The sequence below is a fragment of the Taudactylus pleione genome, unplaced genomic scaffold (assembly GCF_031769625.1).
Source record: "Taudactylus pleione unplaced genomic scaffold, aTauple2 ptg000001l, whole genome shotgun sequence".
Lineage (NCBI taxonomy): Eukaryota > Metazoa > Chordata > Amphibia > Anura > Myobatrachidae > Taudactylus > Taudactylus pleione.
The window spans coordinates 296,602-319,630 of record NW_028284404.1 but is presented as its reverse complement, the minus strand read 5'-3'; the positions used below and the strand labels follow the sequence as shown (position 1 = coordinate 319,630).

The window sequence follows — 23,029 nt, the reverse complement described above, 5'->3', positions numbered from 1 at the left end:
AAATGTAACCACCGTAAAGCGCAAAACGGGAGGTTAAAGTTGACAAAAAAAATCACATGGTGTAAAGTTCAAGTTCAATAAAGAAAAAACTGATGTGTCCTTGAAAAGTTACTACTGTATAAAATACTTTATACGATTTTCTAAGTAAAGTTCCAAGGTCATTTCCTTCAACTTCAGGATGTAGAACTTGGGCGAAAATAGGTGTTCCGAAATAAATGTAAAAAATATAAGTTCTGCAATGTTGAGGGGCAGCTCTGGAGAGGGGCTCATGGCCGCCCTGTCCACCAAACAAGTGTGTACGCAGTTGCCGATGCCGGGACCCGCCGCGCGACACATCAGCTGGGTACACATCGTTAAGGGTGTACCCAGCATTAGTTAAAAGAGTTTTGTGGTTACAGAGAGTAACATATTAAATGAAAAAGTGCTCTAACTTTTTGGTTAGAGAAATTTCTCTGCACCCTTCCCCCACAGTCCGCCACCACATATCGCCATGTTTTTCTCAAAACATCCAGCTGACCTATTCCCTTTCTCCCTCAGAGAACATCACGTTGTCTCCTGAGACGGCCCATCCGGAGCTCTCTGTCACCGACGACTTTCTTACGCTCACGAACCGGCCTCCCGCGGCCCCGGCTTCTCCATGTAACGCCCGTTTTGAGACTGAGCGCTGTTGCCTTGGTCTCCCTCCCTTTTCCTCTGGTTGCCATTATTGGGAAGTGGAGCTGGGGGGTGGCGTTGAGTGGGCCGTCGGTGTCGCCACCCCGCAGGTGCAAAGGAAAGGCCACGCTTACATGTTCCGCCCCCAGGAGCACATCTGGTGTATTTCCCGATTTACGGAAGCAATGAAAGCCCTGGACAATCCGGAGAGTACTCTGGTAGTGGCTGAGGGCGCACTGCCGGTGGTCGGGATCTATCTGAATCTATCAGGCCCTCGTACGATTACCTTTTATGACCCTCGGAACTGGGATGAACTATATACATTCAATGATGTGGCACAGGAAAGAGAAACTGTCCTACCCTTTTTCTGGCTGGGCAAAAATGGAGGGGAAGTGACCTTAAAGAGCGGCAGTTGGCAGACAGAGGTTGAAGAAGATACTGACCGAAAGATAAATATCCTGACATAGACCGTGTGGATAAAGAGAAGGTATTTGGGTAGCAGTTTAGTAATATTGCAGTATCTGATTTAACATTCCCAAATGATTCTCTTACAATGACTCGGCGTTAATGCCACATTCTGCTCTTACCAATGGATCTGCCCTAGAGCAGAAGATTAAACACAACACAGGACTACACTAGACTGGAAAGATTATTATAAGTGAAAGTTTATAAAAGGGCTGAAAAGAGACATTTGGAGACATGATTTACGCACCACGACAGACTATGATACTAAACGGTGCTGTGTAGCTGAAGCGGCATCTCTAGTACAGATAGGGGTGAGCTGATTCGTTGGTCAATATTTATTATAATAAAGTTTTGTTTTTTAATTAAAAAAGTTTTACTTCTATTCAGTTGTCCCTTTGTAGCTGAAGGAGAAGTTACAGATATTTGATCATTGCATTCTGTCACTATATGAGAGGCTATTTATATAATTATTCTGCTTTAGATGCAGACACACATTCATACAGTAGCTCTTTATGGGGTGTTCTGGCAATGTGAGAAAAGCTCACTAGTAATAGGGTTATTTATCTTCACCCAATACAGGAAAGGATAATATCACAGCAAGAAATGTGCTAAAGTGTGCCTTATTCACCTCTTTATACTCTGCTCCACAATACTCAGCCTTCTCCACAGTTATACGGCCCCCCACACTGCCTCCTCCTCCTTATGCTGACTTTGCACTGATTAGTGGACGTCCTGTGCTGCGTATGTGACCACCGGTGTACTCAGGATCAATCATCCATTGGATCTTTGTATTACATGTCAAACCCTCAGAGCAGGGGGTCAGTGATTGCCTTCTGAGCAGATTTTACAAGAAGACAATTAATAAACACACAGCCACTTATACAAATACACAGCCACTTATACAGCCACTTATACAAATACACAGCCACTTATACAAATACACAGCCATTTATACAAATACACAGCCACTTATACAAACACACAGCCATTTATACAAACACACAGCCACTTATACAAAGACACAGCCACTTATACAAACACACAGCCACTTATACAAACACACAGCCACTTATACAAACACACAGCCAATTATACAAACACACAGCCACTTATACAAACACACAGCCACTTATACAAATACACAGCCACTTATACAAATACACAGCCACTTACACAAATACACAGCCACTTATACAAACACACAGCCACTTATACAAAGACACAGCCACTTATACAAACACACAGCCACTTATACAAACACACAGCCACTTATACAAACACACAGCCAATTATACAAACACACAGCCACTTATACAAACACACAGCCACTTATACAAATACACAGCCACTTATACAAATACACAGCCACTTACACAAATACACAGCCACTTATACAAACACACAGCCACTTATACAAACACACAGCCAATTATACAAATACACAGCCACTTATACAAACACACAGCCACTTATACAAACACACAGCCAATTATATAAATACACAGCCACTTACACAAACACACAGCCACTTATACAAACACACAGCCACTTATACAAACACACAGCCACTTACACAAACACACAGCCACTTATACAAATACACAGCCACTTATACAAATACAACGAACTTGGTTATAAAGAATAGAGATTACTCTCACTAATACACCACTGACGGATTGTGCTAGTCTTCAGTCCTTAACTCATTAAAGTAATACCAGACCTCAGGTTAGTCCCAAGTTGTAAGCCCATCCACAGCCCAAGTCCTACAATATATGTAACATTAGTCCTAAAATAGTTTTAACATTATCCCAACCTATAAAAGTAGAATAAAATCTTTATGCACTGGTGTAAACATAAAGTATATCCTTAGCTTGTTATAGAATGGCTCTGGGAACATTTGGTGCATGACATTATACTATAGTCTAGGTGTATAGTTGAAAGTTACTCCCTGGGCACTGCAAAGTAATCCACAATGTATTGAGACCTTTAATTGGTCGTGGTGGAAGCACATCCTATTATCATGCAGTGCCTGCAAACTGTATCCGGTCATTAGGTCTACAGTAAATAGACAATGTTTGAGTAGACAATGGAAGACAGACAGGGACTGAAGGTCGACAGGGTCTGAAGGCTGACACACTAAAGGTCGACTAGTAAGGAAACTGACAGGTACTGAAGGTCGACCAGGTCATTAGGTCGATGCACATATGGTCGACACATGTTTTATTTCGTGTTTTTTTTAAGGGTCAGGCACTTACCCCGACGGTTAGGCACCAAGGGGAGAGTTAGGGTTAGGATTAGGGTGAAGATTAGGGCTAGAAAAAAAAAAATGTGTCGACATTCAGTACCTGTCGACCTTCTTACTAGTTGACCTTTAGTGTGTCGACCTTCAGTCCCTGTCAACCTATTGTCTGTCTATTCTCCATTGTCTTCCCAAACATTGTCTATCTATTTACTGTAGACCTAATGATCCACACCCCCTGCAAACTTATCTCTGTTACTTAGGAATGTCCTACGCTGGACATTATGCTGCCAACCAGGGCTTGTTAGAACTTCAATGGGTGAGGTTGACCTGACATCGGGAGACACCAAAAGGTAAGTGTAGCAGAACTTCATTCTGTATCACTGTGATACAGAAATAAATGTACCGCTGCAGGTTAACAGCCTCCTTCCTCCTGTCAATCCAGCCTTTAGCCCCCAGTCACTCCAGCCTTTAGCCCCCTGTCACTCCAGCCTTTAGCCCCTTGTCACTCCAGCCTTTAGCCCCCTGTCACTCCTGCCTTTAGCCCCCTGTCACTCCAGCCTTTAGCCCCTTATCACTCCAGCCTTTAGCCCCCTGTCACTCCAGCCTTTAGCCCCTTATCACTCCAGCCTTTAGCCCCCTGTCACTCTTGCCTTTAGCCCCGTCACTCCAGCCTTTAGCCCCCTGTCAGTCCAGCCTTTATGCCCCTGTCTCTCCAACCTTTAGCCCCCTGTCACTCCAGCCTTTAGCCCCCTGTCACTCCAGCCTTTAGCCCCGTCACTCCAGCCTTTAGCCCCGTCACACCAGCCTTTAGCCCCCTGTCACATCAGCCTTTAGCCCCCTGTCACTCCTGCCTTTAGCCCCCTGTCACACCAGCCTTTAGCCCCCTGTCACTCCTGCCTTTAGCCCCCTGTCACGCCAGCCTTTAGCCCCCTGTCACTCCAGCCTTTAGTCCCCTGTAACACCAGCCTTTAGTCCCCTGTCACACCAGCCTTTAGCCCCCTGTCACTCCTGCCTTTAGCCCCCTGTCACTCCTGCCTTTAGCCCCTTGTCACTCCAGCCTTTAGCCCCTTGTCACTCCAGCCTTTAGCCCCTGTCACTCCAGCCTTTAGCCCCCTGTCACTCTAGCCTTTACCCCCTGTCACTCCTGCCTTTAGCCCCCTGTCACTCCAGCCTTTAGCCCCCTGTCAGTCCAGCCTTTATGCCCCTGTCTCTCCAACCTTTAGCCCCCTGTCACTACAGCCTTTAGACCCCTGTCACTCCATCCTTTAGCCCCCTGTCACTCCTCCCTTTAGCCCCCTGTCACTCCTGCCTTTAGCCCCCTGTCACACCAGCCTTTAGCCCCCTGTCACTCCTGCCTTTAGCCCCCTGTCACACCAGCCTTTAGCCCCCTGTCACACCAGCCTTTAGCCCCTTGTCACTCCTGCCTTTAGCCCCCTGTCACACCAGCCTTTAGCCCCCTGTCACTCCAGCCTTTAGCCCCCTGTCACACCAGCCTTTAGCCCCCTGTCACTCCTGCCTTTAGCCCCCTGTCACATCAGCCTTTAGCCCCCTGTCACTCCAGCCTTTAGCCCCCTGTCACACCAGCCTTTAGCCCCCTGTCACACCAGCCTTTAGCCACCTGTCACTCCTGCCTTTAGCCCCCAGTCACACCAGCCTTTATCCCCTTGTCACACCAGCCTTTATCCCCTTGTCACTCCAGCCTTTACCCCCTTGTCACTCCAGGCTTTAGCCCCCTGTCACTCCAGGCTTTAGCCCCCTGTCACTCCAGCCTTTAGCCCCCTGTCACTCCAGCCTTTAGCCCCCTGTCACTCCAGCCTTTATCCCCTTGTCACTCCAGCCTTTATCCCCTTGTCACTCCAGCCTTTACCCCCTTGTCACTCCAGCCTTTACCCCCTGTCACTCCAGCCTTTAGTCCCCTGTCACTCCAGCCTTTAGTCCCCTGTCACTCCAGCCTTTACCCCCTGTCACTCCAGCCTTTAGCCCCCTGTCACTCCAGGCTTTAGCCCTCTGTCACTCCAGGCTTTAGTCCCGTCACTCCAGTCTCCTGTCACACCAGCTGGACTGCCCATCTGGCGCTTCTGGCAAAAGCCAGAAGGGCCGATGGCCAGATAGGCCGCTTCGGCGTCAAACCCCAGCCGAGCAGCTCCGCCTCCCGGAGAGACATGGCTTGCCCCTATTGTGTGCCTATCACTAATACTTCGCCGCATGTTCGCAGGGCAGCTTTGACGCAAGCGCAATGGCAAAAAATGACTCCACTGCGTCCGACTTGGACAATGCCTGCATCTCTGCACCAGGCCCTATAACACTGCTATGTGTCTTCCCGATAAAGGCTGGATATGTTACATCAGAATAACACTGAGGACTGTCATGCGTCATATAAATGGATTCCTAAAAATAGCCTATAGCTGTATAGTAGCTATTTATGTAGATTGCAGTTTGTACAACTATTGTCAGTCTTTGCAGTGTCACTATTGAAGCTGCAGCTGCTGGTTACTGCTCATCCTCTGCCCCAGGGCGCCGTCTCCCGTCACTACGCTGCACACTGCAGGGACTTGTTGTACATAAAGTAATCTGGTTAGGTTAGTGGTTCCCAAACTTTCTTGAATCACGGCACCCTGGAGTATCAGCATTTATTTCACGACACCCCTAGGCCAAAAATTTCCTATTCAGAAAAAAAAATTTTCAATTAAGTAAATTGTGCTAATTTGTCATCCTAAGGTCCAGTTATGGGGTGGTGCATAGAGTTATGCTTCTGTTTCTACACATTGTTTGATTGGCAGCCAGAGGTCCTGGTTTTGCCTATTGCACTGATCATAAATAATTACATTTTGTCCCAGACCACCAACTCAAGGAACCCCTGCAAGTGCCCTGAGGCACCCCAGGGTGCTGCATCTCTGGCATATTTCTTCCTATGGAGGAGAGGAAATTTTCACCCTGGGCACCACTTGGTCTAGAACCAGCTCTGTCGGCACCAGCCCCTATATCTCTGGTTTTGCCCAGCCCTATACACTAACCCAGTGAATAAATGATTAGCCTAGAACAGAGGTACCCATACTCGGTCCTCAAGTCACCCTAACAATTCAGGTTTTAAGGATATCCATGCTTGACCATAGGTGACTTAGGGCCTGATTCACAACCGTACGCAACTGTGAATACGCGCGCAATCTGCCGATTGTTTCGCACTGCACATGCATACGCCGCTGCAACAGGGACTGCGATTGCAGTGACTAGAAGTGCCGTTTGTGGGTGTTGACGGGGGGGGGGTGTTGGCAGAATGCAGGCATGCCAGTGTGCGTTTGCATTCCGTATGCACTAGATTCTTTGTCCAGGAGTTCAAGGGAAATCGTTGTCGACATCGCATCGTTTGCAAGTCGTCTAGTGTGTACCCATCTTAAGTGGGATTTACAGACTCCTCCCTCTTTGGGGTCAGTCCGATTAGGTGTGAGTTGGGTTCCGCAAGCCGTTCTCTTGGCAGACTCGCACAGCGAATGTCATTGCTGCTGTGTATATTATGCTTGTGTGCCTGCTTTAGCTTTCTTTTTTTCCATGTACTAGATAGAGAATTAGTTCTGCTGCACCGGAGAGGTTTTTTTTTGTTTTTTAGTGAGTTCAAACTCTGCAACAGGACCATAATGTGAGGGTATACAATCGGGAAGCCGGCTGCCTTAATACCGGCAGCCGGCTTCCCGACTGTCATATCCCGGCGAGGTATGAAATGCCGGTCGTCTATATGTAGACGCCTGACATTTCCCCGACGCCGGGAGACCGGCGCCCGGCATCCCGATCGAAGGGATACTGGGTGCCGCGAGTGGACAGCCGCAGGGGGGGGAGGGTTAGGTATAGGGCACCAGGGGGGGGACAGGGTTAGGCACCCCGCGGGAGGGTTAGGGTTAGGCACCCCCCCGGGAGGGTTAGGGTTAGGCTAGGGGGAGGGAGGGTTAGGGTTTAGGCACCCCCGGGGAGGACTTAGGGTTAGGCACCCCCCCGGGAGGGTTAGGGTTAGGCTAGGGGGAGGGAGGGTTAGGGTTAGGCACCCCCGGTGGGACTTAGGGTTAGGCACCCCCCCGGGGGACTTAGGTTTAGGCAGCGAGGAAGGGAGGGGTTAGGGTTAGGCACTTAGAGGGGGGATTAGGGTTAGCCACTTGGGTGGGAGGTTAGGGTTAGGCACTCCCTCGGGAGGGTTAGGGTTAGGCTAGGGGGAGGGAGGGTTAGGGTTAGGCACCCCCGGGGGGACTTAGGGTTAGGCACCCCCCCCGGGGGACTTAGGTTTAGGCAGCGGGGAAGGGAGGGGTTAGGGTTAGGCACTTAGAGGGGGGATTAGGGTTAGGCACTTGGGTGGGAGGTTAGGGTTAGGCACTCCCTCGGGAGGGTTAGGGTTAGGCTAGGGGGAGGGAGGGTTAGGCACCCCCGGGGGGACTTAGGGTTAGGCAACCCCCCGGGGGACTTAGGTTTAGGCAGCGGGAAGGGGGGGGATTAGGGTTAGGCACTTAGAGGGGGGATTAGGGTTAGGCACCCCTAAGGAGGGTTAGGGTTAGGTTAGTTAGTACTTACCTATCCACGATCGGAATTTCCAGCGCTGTCGGGCTTCCGCTGCCGGGAACTCTGCCGTTGTCGGCCAGGCGCTGCCGGGAATCGAACCGCCGGCCATGCGGATGGCGGTATTTCATACCGATTCCAATGTGAGGACTAGCCTATGCTTTACAAGCACTGTGCACCGAGCACAGCAACTCCAGATCACTAAAGGGGCCTGCCAGGACCTTAGCGCAGCTGAGCAGTGTCAGACTGGGATATGAAAGGACTACTGGGGGGGAATACTATGGCACAGACCCATGAAGTAATGTAGTGTGCTGCCACTGAAGGGGGTGTGACCAGCCTGCAGAGGACATGTCATGACAGCTGACAGTGCACAATGGATCATAAATCAAATTAAATGAAAATTCATCTACATGGCTTAAAAATTATTCTGAAATTCAAAGGACATGGCCATGATATATTCTGATCTTTATAGCAAATCTAGGCCCTCATTCAGAGCCACTCGCAAGCGGGCGCACGTACGTTAGGCGTACGTACAAAAATATTTAAATTCAAGGGCTCGCTCGTACTTTCGATCGCATCTAAAAATCCTCCCCAAACTCAGACGACCCCTCCTCTAACTAACGAGCGTGCGAAATAGCGAGCGTACATCCCCGAAATGGCTTGAAGGGAACGCACGCACAAGTATAAACCGGAAGTGGCCATGTCAGATGTCGATTACCTGCTCCTTTATTCTGCCTACCTCCATCAATCGTATCATGCCAATCAATGTATCAATTAGCTTAATGTTTTTTTTTTTTCAACACAATGCAAGAAACTTTACTCTTGTCCGTGTTTGTGTTTACCCGCAGAATACGTACGGCTTAAACATTCGCTTTTATTGCTCAAAAAACATGTTAGCCACAATGAGACAATTGTTCTATTGCTGTGGATCCCCGCATATTTTCCGGGGTTCATTTCTTTATTTAAATTTGCTTACGCATGTCACTGCATCAAGCCTATCATAACTCTCCAGAGATTTCTGGCCCTGTCGAACACATGACTCATACACTAACCAATCAAATTGCTCCTGTTAATTTCCAAGCTACATTAGCCAATCAGAAATTTTTGGCACACTTTATCAAAAATGAATTTTAAGAAAAACACCATTGCCATCATGAGAGCCTCCGCATTCACCAGGCGCGAGCTGCTGGTGCTAACGGAGGTGCTGGATCGGCGTATCACCAGCCAGCCTCCACCCATCACCAACCGGCAGAAGCGTTCCGCGTATGCGGAGGCACGGGCCCGCCTGCGCTCCTTCGGCTCACGCCGCAACATCGGCCAGCTGGAGCGCAGGTGGTCTGACCTGCAACGGCGAACGCCCCGCTTGCTGGCATGCTTTCGCATGCAGATATTGGAAAGTAAGTGTTATGTATTGTGGTTTTCATGTTTGTCTTTGTGGGGCAAACTGCGTGTGCATGTTTTCATGTCTGTCCTATTTTTTCATTCTCATCATATCTGCATGACCATGTTTTCCCTCTATTTCTGATATATTCATTCTACTCATATTTGCATGTTTTTTGTTGGTGGTGGGTGATTTTAAAATGTTATTTGGGCAGGATTTGGCCAGAAACTAACCACAATTTGTTTGACATCTTTTAGGGGGACAGGCAAGACTACGCCGTCACCGTCCGGCCAGACGGCGGTCCCGCCCACTCTCACCCACCCCCAGCCAACACTCCACCCCAAATAATTCCCCTATTCCCCCCTCCTCCCAAGCCTTCCAAGAGCCTCTCCCGGAACTGTCGGGCCTCCTTCCCCTCCGTCCCCCTTCCCCCTCTCCTCCAACCACCCCTCTTCCAATTACCCCCTCCCCGGAGTCCGTGATAACCCCGCCCCGTTCTTTGGGGAATGAAGGCTCCTCCGAGGATGAAGATGGAGGGACTTCGGGATCTGCCGTTTTGGCTACCGGTATGTTTTTCTTTTGCGTTTTTTTTTAACCACAAACTGTTTGTATGTAATCATGTGTCGTTCCTTTATTCGTGATTTTTGGGTTCTTTTTTGGTGATTTAGCAGTTTGCCTTTACCTCTTCCTGCTGATTTCAACATACACATATCACACCTGTGGGTATTTCTACATAGGCCTTGTAATTTTTGCAGCACCCCTTTTTTTTTTTAATTTTGGTTTTGGAGTGATTTCGTTGTGTTTTTGTTTTTTTAATGTGGATTCCCTATTGTTTGATTAATCCACACACTTTTCTCACCCACAGAGGAACAGAGGCGTCGGCAAGAGGTCGAACATTGTGTGGCACACATGCGCCAAAATGTAATTGGGGTGCTTGTGGCCCTTGACCGGCTGTCTGGCATCCTTCGGCAGTAGTTTTTTTTTGTTTTTATCTTTTTCAAAATAAATTGTTTATTTCTAATATACGTTCTGCCTCATTCGTTTTTTCAAAACCAAAGATAGTTAACCCTGACATAAGTAGACTGTTCCTGCAAGGTTTTGCATTTTTTAAAAATTAGATTGGGTTTTGTATTTGTATGTAAAACACCCTCAAGAAACACATAACAGTAACAATGTCATTTCCCTTTTTGTGTGTAGTGGCAATTAGATATTTCTACATTTTACAGGTTCCTAGTTGGTGGGCAAGCTGCTTAGGCGAATCTTACAAAGCCAAATGATTGGACAGGCTTCCTTTTGGTGTGGGTTGGGAACCTGAAAACATATTTCATTTTTGCTCAACTGGCGTCAGTACTGGATTACCCCTTAGTCAAATGTAAGGTGTGTTAACCTGGTTAAACTTGCTGGTAACGTCCAAAAAAAGGAAGAACATTTAACTCTCCAAACATTTATTCACAACATAACTGAGAAATCAAAGTGGTCACTCACAAAAAAAACACACAGTGAGAATCTCAAATACAACACATACCCAATAAAAAAAAATAAAAAAAAAACAAATCAAGAACTGGTTGAGGAAGGACCATGCCAAAATGATTCCACAAACATGGCGTTGCGATATGGGTTCCAGAATATATTCCCAAAATGAGCAGATCCAGGTTTGGTAAGGGTAGCATGAAGTAGTGAGCGTTGTAGTGCCAAAGATTATTTGAACAAACCGAAGATGTTGAAAAAAAGAAAACAAAATTAGATGTTCGCAAACAAACACATTAGGTTAAAACACTGTTTTGTTCAAACTTACCTAAAAAAATCTGGCCACCACATCATCGCGTATGGCCCCCCCACATACTGACCTCCGACCAACCTCGGGGGGGCCATCCTCAGGTAAGGCATCCTCTGGCTGCATTGGGACACCACTCCTTATGGCGATGTTGTGAAATATCCCACACAGGACCACAATTTTCGACACCATATCCGGCAAATACATGAGCTCGCCACCAGAGCGGTGGAGGCATCTGAATCGGCCTTTTAAAAGGCCGATACAGCGCTCCACCACTTGCCTGGTGGCTGTAAGTGCGGAATTAAATGCACTTTGTGGGCCTGGTGTGGGAGCCAAATAAGGAGTGAGCAGCCAGGACATGCAAGGATATCCACTGTCTCCTATGGAAAAGAATTGACAACATCAGGAACACTGTGTATCAAGCTTAACATTGTTATGTACTAAAGGTCTCCACTTACCCAGAAGCCACGCATCACCAGCTTGTAGGTTGGTTAATTTGTGCCATATCCCTGATTGCCGGATGACGAAGGAGTCATGTGCACTTCCGGGTAATTTAGCATTCAGGGACAGGATCTGGAGGGAGGCATCACATACCACCATTACATTCAGGGAGTGATAGTGTTTCCTGTTTCTAAATATGGCCTCCAGCCGGGCTGGAGGCTGAAGTGGTATGTGAGTACCATCCACAACCCCTATGATGTGTGGGAAGGCAGCTATTTGGTAAAAATTGGCCTTGGCCACACTAAGGGCACCCATATCCAAAGGCATTTGAATAAAATGATGGAGGTGCTTGAAAAGTGCCTCCATCACTGCCCTCAGGATCCGGGAAAAGGAGGATTGGGAGATGCCCGCCACTATTCCCACCGTTGTTTGAAACGATCCTGAGGCACAGAAATGTAACACCGCCATAAATTGCGTAAGTGGTGGTATTGCTGTTGGACTGTCAATTTGCCGCTCAAGATCACTTTCTATTAATGAGAGAGTGTCTATGATGATTTTGGGAGGTAGATGGTAGCGTCTTAAAACCTCATCATCGGGCATTCCAAAAAGGGTGACACGTGTTCGAAATATCTGGGGCCTTGCATGCCTACAATGCCTACGCCTGGGACGAGATTGAGGTTGGTCGGCTTCCGGGAGCATGGCCAGAACAATCCGCCCCAGATCAACCTGAAATTCAAAGATTTTAAAGTAAGGCTTTTGACCCACCCCAAAACTATATTAAAACAACTTAGCTTGATGATACCATTCATTGCTGCTTACATGCCGGGGTATTGTCATGATACGTCCAAACTGAAAATAAACACCAAAATTACTTGACACATTTCACTCTGTGCATTTTTGTTTACAAATTTTGTGCTAGACCAAAGTTAAAATATGCCAAACACCCATTTAGCAAAACAGCAAAGCGACATTTAACACAGTACATCAAAATGGGTCGAAATGTTGGCACAAAAAGCGAAAGAGAAACCACCCAAAAGTTAGAATGATTATTAAGCTGTTAAAAATGCGCTAATTAGTTCGCTAATACAAGTCACAAGAGTAACTACTAAAAATGCGCTAATTAGTTCGCTAATACAAGTCACAAGAGTAACTACTAAAAATGCGCTAATTAGTTCGCTAATACAAGTTACAAGAGTAACTACTAAAAATGCGCTAATTAGTTCGCTAATACAAGTCACAAGAGTAACTACTAAAAATGCGCTAATTAGTTTGCAAATACAAGATAAAAAATGGACTTACCAAGAGCAAATATATAAGAGTCAAAATCAAAAGGTCTTTTGGGTCGAAAATAAACAAAATCTAAAATAGAAGAAATTATGGATCCAAAATTTACAAAAAATAAGAAACACAATGAAACAACAATTGAACAAAAGTTACACTTCACAAAACTTACCAAATCAAGAAACGAGGTCCCAAAAATATAAACCAACAAAGATAACGGAAAAAAAAAACGCAAATCTAACCAACAAACGAATCTCCAACCGCCAACTCCTTTCTACGCAATCAATAAACTCCAGCCAAGATAACCTCCAACAATCCAAAAACGCCACCTCGACTTGAGACACACCAAGCCATAAATAGTGTTTAGTTTCCCGCACAAATTAAGGAGGGATCATAGGGCCGACAATCAATGATGCGGCCGCAAAATAAGGACGCATGTATAAATACGTCACGAAAACACATTCAAATTCTGGTGTATTTCTTGTTTGGACCTCAGACATGGCGACAGACCAGGGAAAAAATGCCCAAGAGTCAGGCGGTAAGTCTTTCATGCATTTTGTATCAATGATTAATTTGAAACATAAGATTAGGCAAGTTGTGATTTTGTGAATTCTGTAAATTTACACAAATAGGTGAGGAGAATGACATGGAAGAGGCTGCTGGGCCCAGTATTCCGGCCAAAGCGGCCAAAAAAAAAAGGCAGCCACATTTCACAAGAAAGGAGATGGAGGTTTTGATCCAGAAGTGTGTGGACATCCTGCCACAGGCAGACAGGAATATGAGTCTAAGCCAGAAGTGGAGAATGTGGGAAGAGGTAGCCGTTGCTGTCAATAGGGTGGGTGATTATGTCCGTCTAGCCCGGGATGTCAAACGGCGGTAAGTAAACCCTTGCCCCCCCTAAAAACAAACCCCATTGTAAACCAAAGGATAATGGCTTCCATTTTTTCCCACAGATGGGGCGACTTCAAATATCGCTTAAAACAAAAACTCGCGGACAGGGCTAGGCATGCAAGGGGGACAGGTGGGGGTCCCACCCCTGTGTCATTGGAGTTGACGGATTTAGAAGAGCTGGCACAGGGGTGTGTGCAGCCTGTGGAGGTGTTTGGCGTGTCCAACATGGATACGGACATGCCAGACTTTGCGGCTCCTCATGTTGTCCCAGGTAAATCTTTGGATGTCATCAACTCTGAAATGTTATTGTGCCAATATGTAGATTGTAATGTGAGGCTTTTCTCTTTTTTCCTAACAGAGACACAGGCGGATGAGTCTGCTCCAGAGGGGAGCCTTGGCCGCCGAATTTCTGCTGGCTCTGCAGGGGAGGAACCAGTACATCCGGCTGAGGACCCTGCAGAAGCCAGTCCAGGACAATCCCCCTCGCAGGCAGTGGCCCTCCTCACAGAACTCAATTTCAAATCGGATTCCCATACGGAGATTCTGCAGAGGATGGACGCCAGTCTGCTACGGGTGGCTGAGGCCCTGGAGCAAAATGCTGCGGCCAACGAGACCATTGGTCAGGCCCTGGCGGAAAATACCAGGGCCAACATCCGCATCGCCAATGCCCTGGAGCAGCTCGTTCGCCAGCACATGGTGGAGCCGACCTCCCTTCCTGCCGGAACATCAGGATCCTCCACCTCTGGCACAACATCAGCCAATCCTCCAAATGTGCCTAGCCCTGTGCCTAGTCCAGAGGCCACAACATCTGCCTCTGGACAGGCCAGCCCGATGACATCCCGGACCCGGTCTGGCGCCCTCCCTCCCCCATCCAAACGGGTGAAAAAACGGTGACAGCAATGGTGACTTTTCCCACAATCCTTCTGTGCTTGGCTCATATTCCTTTCGGGTCAAAACTTCCCTCTCCTTTCTTGTGAAATGTTTTTATTTTTTTGATGTATGTTTATGTCAACAGTTATGTTGGGCCAATTTGTTTGATTTGGGAACATATCTTTGGGCAAAAAAGATGTCCCCAAAATTTTTAAAATAAGTTTTTTTGTTTGAGCAATAAATTGGAAATTAAACAATGACATTGGATTGTGAAATTATTGTACAAATGGGTTACATTTAATCCTGGGCCAAAAGGCAAAAACTCGGCCAAAAAAAAAAAAAAAGGGCTCTTTAAGGAACGTTTAAAAATTCATATAATTCGGCAAATTCAAGAGGCACAAATAAAATGGTGTGAAACTGAAAACATGATGAAATTATTGTTACAATAGGCCCTAACCACCAAATTGCTGCCCAAATAAACCCCCCCAAATGTACGCAAATTGACTGTGTCATCCTGACATTAGCAGCTCTGAGTTCCACCTGCGTACATTTTGTGCTATCCCAAAAAACTGATTTCAAAACACATACCAAGCCGGTTCTCAATCCAACACTAATTGCTTTTCTGCCCGCCCGCGATTAATCGCAACAACATCGTGGAGTCCAGGGACGGAGGAGAAGGCCATCGCCAATGTGGTCGAGTAATCCAGACTCTAAGCTGTGCGAGCATTTGGAAGGGAAAGAGGATCATCCAGTGACGTAGGAGTCGGTCCGTACACATTTTACGCTCGCATCTGCTAATGTATGTACGCCCCAAAAACGCCTCGCCACGCCTGCGTTTTTCCATCTCCACCCTCGTCAACACCCTAAAACGCCCTGTTCTGTCAATCACATTTGACATGTCACTTCCTGTACCCTATTTTAGGAACGAGTCCCAAAAAACTCGCAATCTGCAGTACGCACATGCGCAGTGTTACACCGACGATGCGCGGTTATTCAACATTGGAACGCAACGAGCGTACTGCTGTTAACGAGTGGCTCTGAATGAGGGCCCTAGTCATACGGAGTAATTATATGACAGCTATGTTCAACAGATTGGTGCTTCATTCAGTCCCATCAGGCATTCCGGTTAATGTATTTACCCTCCATGGGGAGTGGTATAATATATCTTTACTTACATAATAATACCTCAACTTGCTGTAAATGTTCTTTCTCTATTTGGATTGAATTTAACAATCTGAATGACACAAATGTAAAGTATCCACAGGATGCATCTAAGGGGCATTGGAGCAGATATCGGAATCAGTATTTAATGCCGGCAGATGAAATACCGACAGCGGATGCCCGACAGGCCTAATTCCCAACTGGGGCTGGCAAGTACCCTAACCCTCCCTTAGTGTTGTCTAACCCTAACCTCCCCCCATTAGTGCCTAAACTTAACCCTCCTGGGGGTGCCTAACCCTAACCTCTCCCTAATGGTGCCTAACCCCCCCTTTCCCTACCCTAACCCTCCCGGGGGTGCCTAACCCTAACCTCTCCCTAATGGTGCCTAACCCTGATCCCCCCTTTCCCTACCCTAACCCTCCCCGGGGGCGCCTAACCCTAACCTCTCCCTAATGGTGCCTAACCTCAACCCCCACTTAACCCTCCTGAGGGGGTGCCTAAACCTAACCTCTCGCTAATGGTGCCTATCCCTAACCCCCCTTTCCCTACCCTAACCCTCCCGGGAGATGCCTAACCCTGTCCCCGGCGGCTACCCACTAAGATACCCGGCTTATCTTCGTTCGGTATGTTGGGTGTCAGGATTTTACAGTGGGGCTAATGATAGGCTTCGGGATTTTGATGCCTATCATTAGTCCTATGTCGGGCTGGCAGTGTCGGATATCCCGCCCGCCGGTATCCTGACTGTATCCCGCAGATATCTACTGGGATCCTCAGTTTTCTATGGCACAAACAGCCACTATAGGTTTCTATGGGAACTGAGATTTACCTTCACATTCCAGAGATTGTCCCCAGTAGCCAATGCTTTCATTATATGGTGTCAGCCATTGCAGCCTACGGGCGGCTTTTATAGGATCACTCCCCAGTAACAGCTGCTCGCACATACGTGGTCTTATAACCACGCATTCGCAGTAACGCAACCAGCCCCTGAAATAGCAAATAATAATAAAAGAAGTCTTCCGTCTAGAGCAGGGCTCTCCACTGCAATCCCTGTGTACCACCCACAGGTCATGTGTTATGGATTTCTTTAGTCATGAAAAGGTAAGATAGATACCACAGACAGAAATCCTGAAAACATGACCTGGCGGTAGGACGTGAGGATTGAGAACCCAGGCCCATAGCATATGTTTTGAGAGAGGAGTACAATAGGAGGAAACTATTGTAAGCTCTCAACAGAAGAAAGATCTAGAAACCTTGAGGAAACTGTGCAAAGGACGTGTGCAGGGTAAGCTATAGTGTAATGGTGAAATATCCTTCATCATGGAGACACAACTAAAGTGCTGAGGGTAGGCAGAGGCATTTACACTGTGCCAGTGGAGACTAAAAATCACAAGTGAGGCACTTTAGTGGTTACATCCTCACTGATAAGAATATCCTACACTCTTTTAATTGCCACTGTAGATGTTCCCCCGTCTATCCATGGCAGCTGTTTGGCAGTGTACCTTCTGCAGTTCTTCTCATGAATAAGTTTAGCATCTTCTGGTATGTTATAGAGTATATACTACAAAGTCACCAACAAGTTTGAGCATATTGGCCCTCATTCAGAGTCACTCGTAAGCGGCAGTACGCTCGTTCCGAGCGATGTTCGGCCATCTGCGCATGCGTACGGTTTATAATACGCATCCGCGAACCAGTCAGTGCGGTCGAAAATCGTTTGTTCGCTATATAGCGAATGCCTGCTATTTTGAGTGACAGAAGGAGGCGTATGTGGGTGGTAACAGGGGAAGGTGCTTGAAAACGGGGGAGTGGAGATCAGAATGCAGGCGTGCTTAAAGGTCAAAACGGGCGTTTGTGCATAATTAAAACTGGAGCGTCATTGACCACGTCACTGGGTTATTTTTAACTCAGAACTGCTCGCAAAATAGCGGTTGAAAAAAACCAAAGACAAGAATAGCGAGCAGTTCATACGCTGTTCGATGTACTCAATTAATCTATTAAATAGCGAACATGACGTATGGTGCGAGCGGCCAGGGGGCCTTTTTATCAAATAAACGAGCGTATGTTTTGCTCGCTCGTTCAGACATGGAGGCGGCAACAGACCGCAAAGAGCGTACGGTTCATTTGAATAGCCACCCCTATTTTCTGGACGAGCGAGCGCTAATTGCGTCCGGCTCTGAATCAGGCCCATAGTTTTCTGTAGAACGCTGCTCAGGAAATGGTGATTGCAACACAAATATTCCCACAACCGTTGCAGCACATGCTGGAGGCACTTTAGGACATGTTGTCGTGGATTCATTGGAGGGAACATTAAAAATGTATTTCCGTGTGCAGTTTGTGGTCCTGACGCTGAGGACAGGGAAACCCCAGGCTGTGAGAACAGATGTTTTCTTCTTGCTGTGGTTGGAATAACCACGGAGTCAGTTATATTATGTACATGTCTGGTGAGACTTCACTGAGTGTAAAAAACAAACCAGAGTTGGCCCAGCTGGCAGAGAACGTTGGGCACCTGCATTTTCTTTTTCCTGGAAAGTAGAAATTCCAGCAAAGGGGCCTCGTGCTGAGCAGGTAAATAATACACCAGCGAGTACCAGCAATGAGACAAATCTCACAAACTGGCAGCTCTCAGCTCGTACCTATTTTGCTGTGGGAACCCCATTGGTTTAGTTACACCCATGGTCTCACGTCTTTCCACGCATCATCCTCCTCACGGATCCCTGTATTGTCTCATGGTGAATTAGTTCTGTCTGCGCTTTACACAAGCTGCTTCCTCTCATCTTATTCTGCTTTGCTGTCATGTTCATGTCTGTCACCCCTGTCCTCCACGCCCGAGGCCGGACCCTGCTGTCTGCCATGCCATTGCGGCCATTCACTTTAATTCTGCCTACTTGTAATTCTCATGTCTTGTGTCTTGTATGCGCCTGTTCTGTCCCTGACCGTGTGATGTTACTGTAATGTTTATATCCCTGCTTTTTACAAGAGCTATGGTTAACTTTGTGTATAGTACATATGCTCTATTTTAGTCTCTGAATATATGTGGGGAAAAAAGGGCTTTATCAATAATAATAATAATAATAATAATAACAATTGTATTTATATAGCGCTTTTCTCCGTCAGGACTCAGGGGTCTAGTTACTAAGCAGTGTTAGGAGACAGAGTGAAAAGTGATAAGGTACCAGCCAATCAGCTCCTAACTGTCATTTTTCAAACACAGCCTGTGAGATGACAGTTGGGAGCTGATTGGCTGGTACCTTATCCCTTTTCACTCTGTCTCCTAACACTGCTTAGTAAATAGGCCCCTCAGTCACTTTACAGCATGAGAAACAAAGCACAGAGGTTTAGTATTACAGAAAGAATAAAACAACCCAAAAACAGTCAACATAATGGGTACGATGGACACAGGGCCTGATTCACTATCGTACGCAACTGCGATTACGCACGCAATTGGCCGATTGTTGCATTCTGCGAATGCATCGCAGTGCGCGATCCGGGCGCTACGATCGGGACTGCGATCACAGTGACTACGCAGATCCATCCAGAGTGATTGACAGGAAGTGCCGTTTGGGGGAGGTGGTCTGTGAAACGCAGGAGTCCCAGTGCGTTCACACACCGTTGCAGGGGCGTGCATAAATTATCCACTGCAATGCCGTACACAGTCTGAGGTCTCATAGCGTGCGTGGAAGTTAGCGATTTCTGAGTAAGGTCCGAGCTTGTGCAAGTGTGCGTGAGGCTGCGATGGGACTCGATTGTACCGATGGTGTCGCAGTCTTGCTAAACAGTACGTTTGTGTGCTGAGTAAAGTGGGCGTCCTTGTGCAGTGCTGCAGCGGCATAGCGATTGCAGTGAATTGGCATATTATATCAGTGCACTGCGTGCGTAATCGCAATTGCATACGCAGTTGCGGACGGTAGTGAATCAGACCCATAATGCAAGGTTGATTGAACCGTTTTGGGTGATAACTTCCACAGGTTATATATCCAACTCATGACCAGGCGAGGCAGCCATTTTGGGCGCGTTACATAGGTTACCCTGGGTGGAATATGGCAGTAGCACACGCAGGGGGGGTTCTGAGTACCCAGAACCCCCCCTGACAGAGGAGAGAGCAAGCACCACCATGTTATTAAGCCCCACCCCCTCACAGCAAAATGTCGTGATTCGCGGTCGATGGGAGGAGGCGGAGCCAATATGATGCAATATTATTCTAATTGCATCATTTGGCTCAGCCCCCTCCCAATTGCCCTGCAAATTGCGGCATTTTGGGGCGAGGGTGGTGGGGCTTATTGACATGGTGCTTGGTCCCGTCTCCATCTCCAACCTGCAGCATGGTAAGTGTGTGTGTGTAATGTATGTGTGACATACATGTGTGTGTGTATATATATATATATATATATATATATATATGTGTGTGTATGTATACAGTATGTGTATATATATATATATATATGTGTGTATGTATACAGTATGTGTATATATATATATTAGGGGTGAGCGGGTTCGGATTTCTGAAATCCGAACCCCCCCGAGCCCCCCCGATCCGAGTCCGATCCGAGTCAGGCTCGACTTTTCCCGCCTGACTCGGATCTGAAATCGAGGCAAAACGTCATCATCCCGCCTTCCGAGTCTCGCGGGTTTTGGATCCTATATAAGGTACCCGCGTCGGCGCCATTTTCTCACTCGGCTGTGGACAGTGAAGAGGGAGGGTGGGAGTTAGGGCTGTGTAGTGTAGTGTAGTGCTGCTGTTGTCCACTACTTCAAAGTCCATAGGGGCTGGCTGTGTTGTGCTGTGCTGCTGTTGTTAATAGGGGCTGTGTCCACTACTTCAAAGTCCATAGGGGCTGGCTGGACTGTGTTGTGCAGTCAGTTCTCCATAGGGGCTGTGTCCACTCCAAAGTCCTGTGCAGTGTCCCAGTCCTAAAGGGGTGCTGTAGTGTTGTCCAGGGGGTGCTCTGTCCATCAGGGGTGCTCCCCCCAAGTGCTAAAAAAATAATATATTTTCTGTGTTTGTGAATTGTGTGCGCAGTAGCCGCACGTGCATCAACAAAGTAGTGCCAAGCGTGCGCCTGTGTCATAAGTAAAGGGCCGGCTGGCTTGACCGTTAAAGGGTGCTGTAACCCCCAAAGTACACTCCAGTCCAAACCAAAAAAAAAATTATTTTCTGTGTTTGTGAATTGTGTGCGCAGTAGCCGCACGTGCATCAACAAAGTAGTGCCAAGCGTGCGCCTGTGTCATAAGTAAAGGGCCGGCTGGCTTGACCGTTAAGGGTGCTGTAACCCCCGAAAGTACACTCCAGTCCAAACCAAAAAAAAAAATATTTTCTGTGTTTGTGAATTGTGTGCGCAGTAGCCGCACGTGCATCAACAAAGTAGTGCCAAGCGTGCGCCTGTGTCATAAGTAAGGGGCCGGCTGGCTTGACCGTTAAGGGTGCTGTAACCCCAGAAAGTACACTCCAGTCCAAACCAAAAAAAAAATTATTTTCTGTGTTTGTGAATTGTGTGCGCAGTAGCCGCACGTGCATCAACAAAGTAGTGCCAAGCGTGCGCCTGTGTCATAAGTAAAGGGCCGGCTGGCTTGACCGTTAAAGGGTGCTGTAACCCCCAAAGTACACTCCAGTCCAAACCAAAAAAAAAATTATTTTCTGTGTTTGTGAATTGTGTGCGCAGTAGCCGCACGTGCATCAACAAAGTAGTGCCAAGCGTGCGCCTGTGTCATAAGTAAAGGGCCGGCTGGCTTGACCGTTAAAGGGTGCTGTAACCCCCAAAATACACTCCAGTCCAAACCAAAAAAAAAATTATTTTCTGTTTGTGAATTGTGTGCGCAGTAGCCGCACGTGCATCAACAAAGTAGTGCCAAGCGTGCGCCTGTGTCATAAGTAAAGGGTCGGCTGGCTTGACCGTTAAAGGGTGCTGTAACCCCCGAAAGTACACTCCAGTCCAAACCAAAAAAAAAATTATTTTCTGTGTTTGTGAATTGTGTGCGCAGTAGCCGCACGTGCATCAACAAAGTAGTGCCAAGCGTGTGCCTGTGTCATAAGTAAAGGGCCGGCTGGCTTGACCGTTAAGGGTGCTGTAACCCCCAAAAGTACACTCCAGTCCAAACCAAAAAAAAATTTATTTTCTGTGTTTGTGAATTGTGTGCGCAGTAGCCGCACGTGCATCAACAAAGTAGTGCCAAGCGTGCGCCTGTGTCATAAGTAAAGGGCCGGCTGGCTTGACCGTTAAAGGGTTCTGTAACCCCCAAAGTACACTCCAAAACAAAAAAATATATATTTTCTGTGTTTGTGACTTGTGTGCGCAGTAGCCGCACGTGCATCAACAAAGGAGCAGCGCCAAGCATGCGCCTGTTTCCCATAAGTAAAGAGCCGGCTGGCTCATTTCTTAAAGGGTGGTGTAACCCACAAAGTGCACTACTCTCCAGCAAAAATAAAAAAATATTTTCTGTGTTTGTGTGAGCTTTAGCCGCACGTATATATCAATATAACATAAATGGAGGACCAAACTTTCTCTGATAAAAATAAAATAGGGAAAGATCAAGAACCACTTCCTCCTAGTGCTGTTGCTGCTGCTGGGAGTTGTTCATCATCCCAGAGAGGAAGTAGGAACATCACTACTTTTACTAAACAATTGACCCTCCAACAGTCCCTAGCGATGAGGATGAAGTACGACAGCAGTCATCCTGAAGCAAAACGTATAACTGAGGCCTTGACTGCTATGTTGGTGTTAGACGTGCGTCCGGTATCCGCCATTAGTGCAGTGGGATTTAGACAATTGATGGAGGTAGTGTGTCCTCGGTTCCAAATCCCGTCTAGATTCCACCTGCATCCTTAAAGCAGCAGCGACAAGCGTGCGTCTGTCTGTTAAAGGGTGGTGACACCCTCAAAGTGTGCTACACAAACAATTAAAATATTGTTCTTTTTTTTTCTGTCTTTGTGAATTGTGTGGGCTGTAGCCGCACTTGCATCCTCAAAGCAGCAGCGACAAGCGTGCGTCTGTCTGTTAAAGGGTGTTGTAACTCTCAAAGTGCTCCAAAAAATAAAAAAATTTTTTTAATGTGTTTGTGACTTGTGTGCGATGTAGCCGCACTTGCATCCTCAAAGCAGCAGCGACAAGCGTGCGTCTGTCTGTTAAAGGGTGGTGACACCCTCAAAGTGTGCTACACAAACAATAAAAATATTCTTCTTCTTTTTTCTGTCTTTGTGAATTGTGTGGGCTGTAGCCGCACCTGCATCCTTAAAGCAGCAGCGACAAGCGTGCGTCTGTCTGTTAAAGGGTGGTGACACCCTCAAAGTGTGCTACACAAACAATTAAAATATTGTTCTTTTTTTTTCGGTCTTTGTGAAATG

At 47.1% G+C, this 23,029-nt stretch overlaps 1 protein-coding gene across 2 annotated transcripts in view; it reads left to right on the top strand.

Annotated features, from left to right (window-relative positions):
- Positions 1-1,441, top strand: part of LOC148543475 (butyrophilin subfamily 2 member A2-like) — a 50,506-nt gene extending 49,065 nt beyond the window's left edge. For both annotated transcript variants that reach the window (XM_088480762.1, XM_088444534.1), the window contains exon 8: positions 538-1,441. In XM_088480762.1, the coding sequence (XP_088336888.1) occupies positions 538-1,121 (584 nt within the window). In that variant the 3' untranslated portion in view covers positions 1,122-1,441. The remainder of the gene's footprint in view (positions 1-537) is intronic.
- The last annotated feature ends 21,588 nt before the right edge of the window (positions 1,442-23,029 follow it).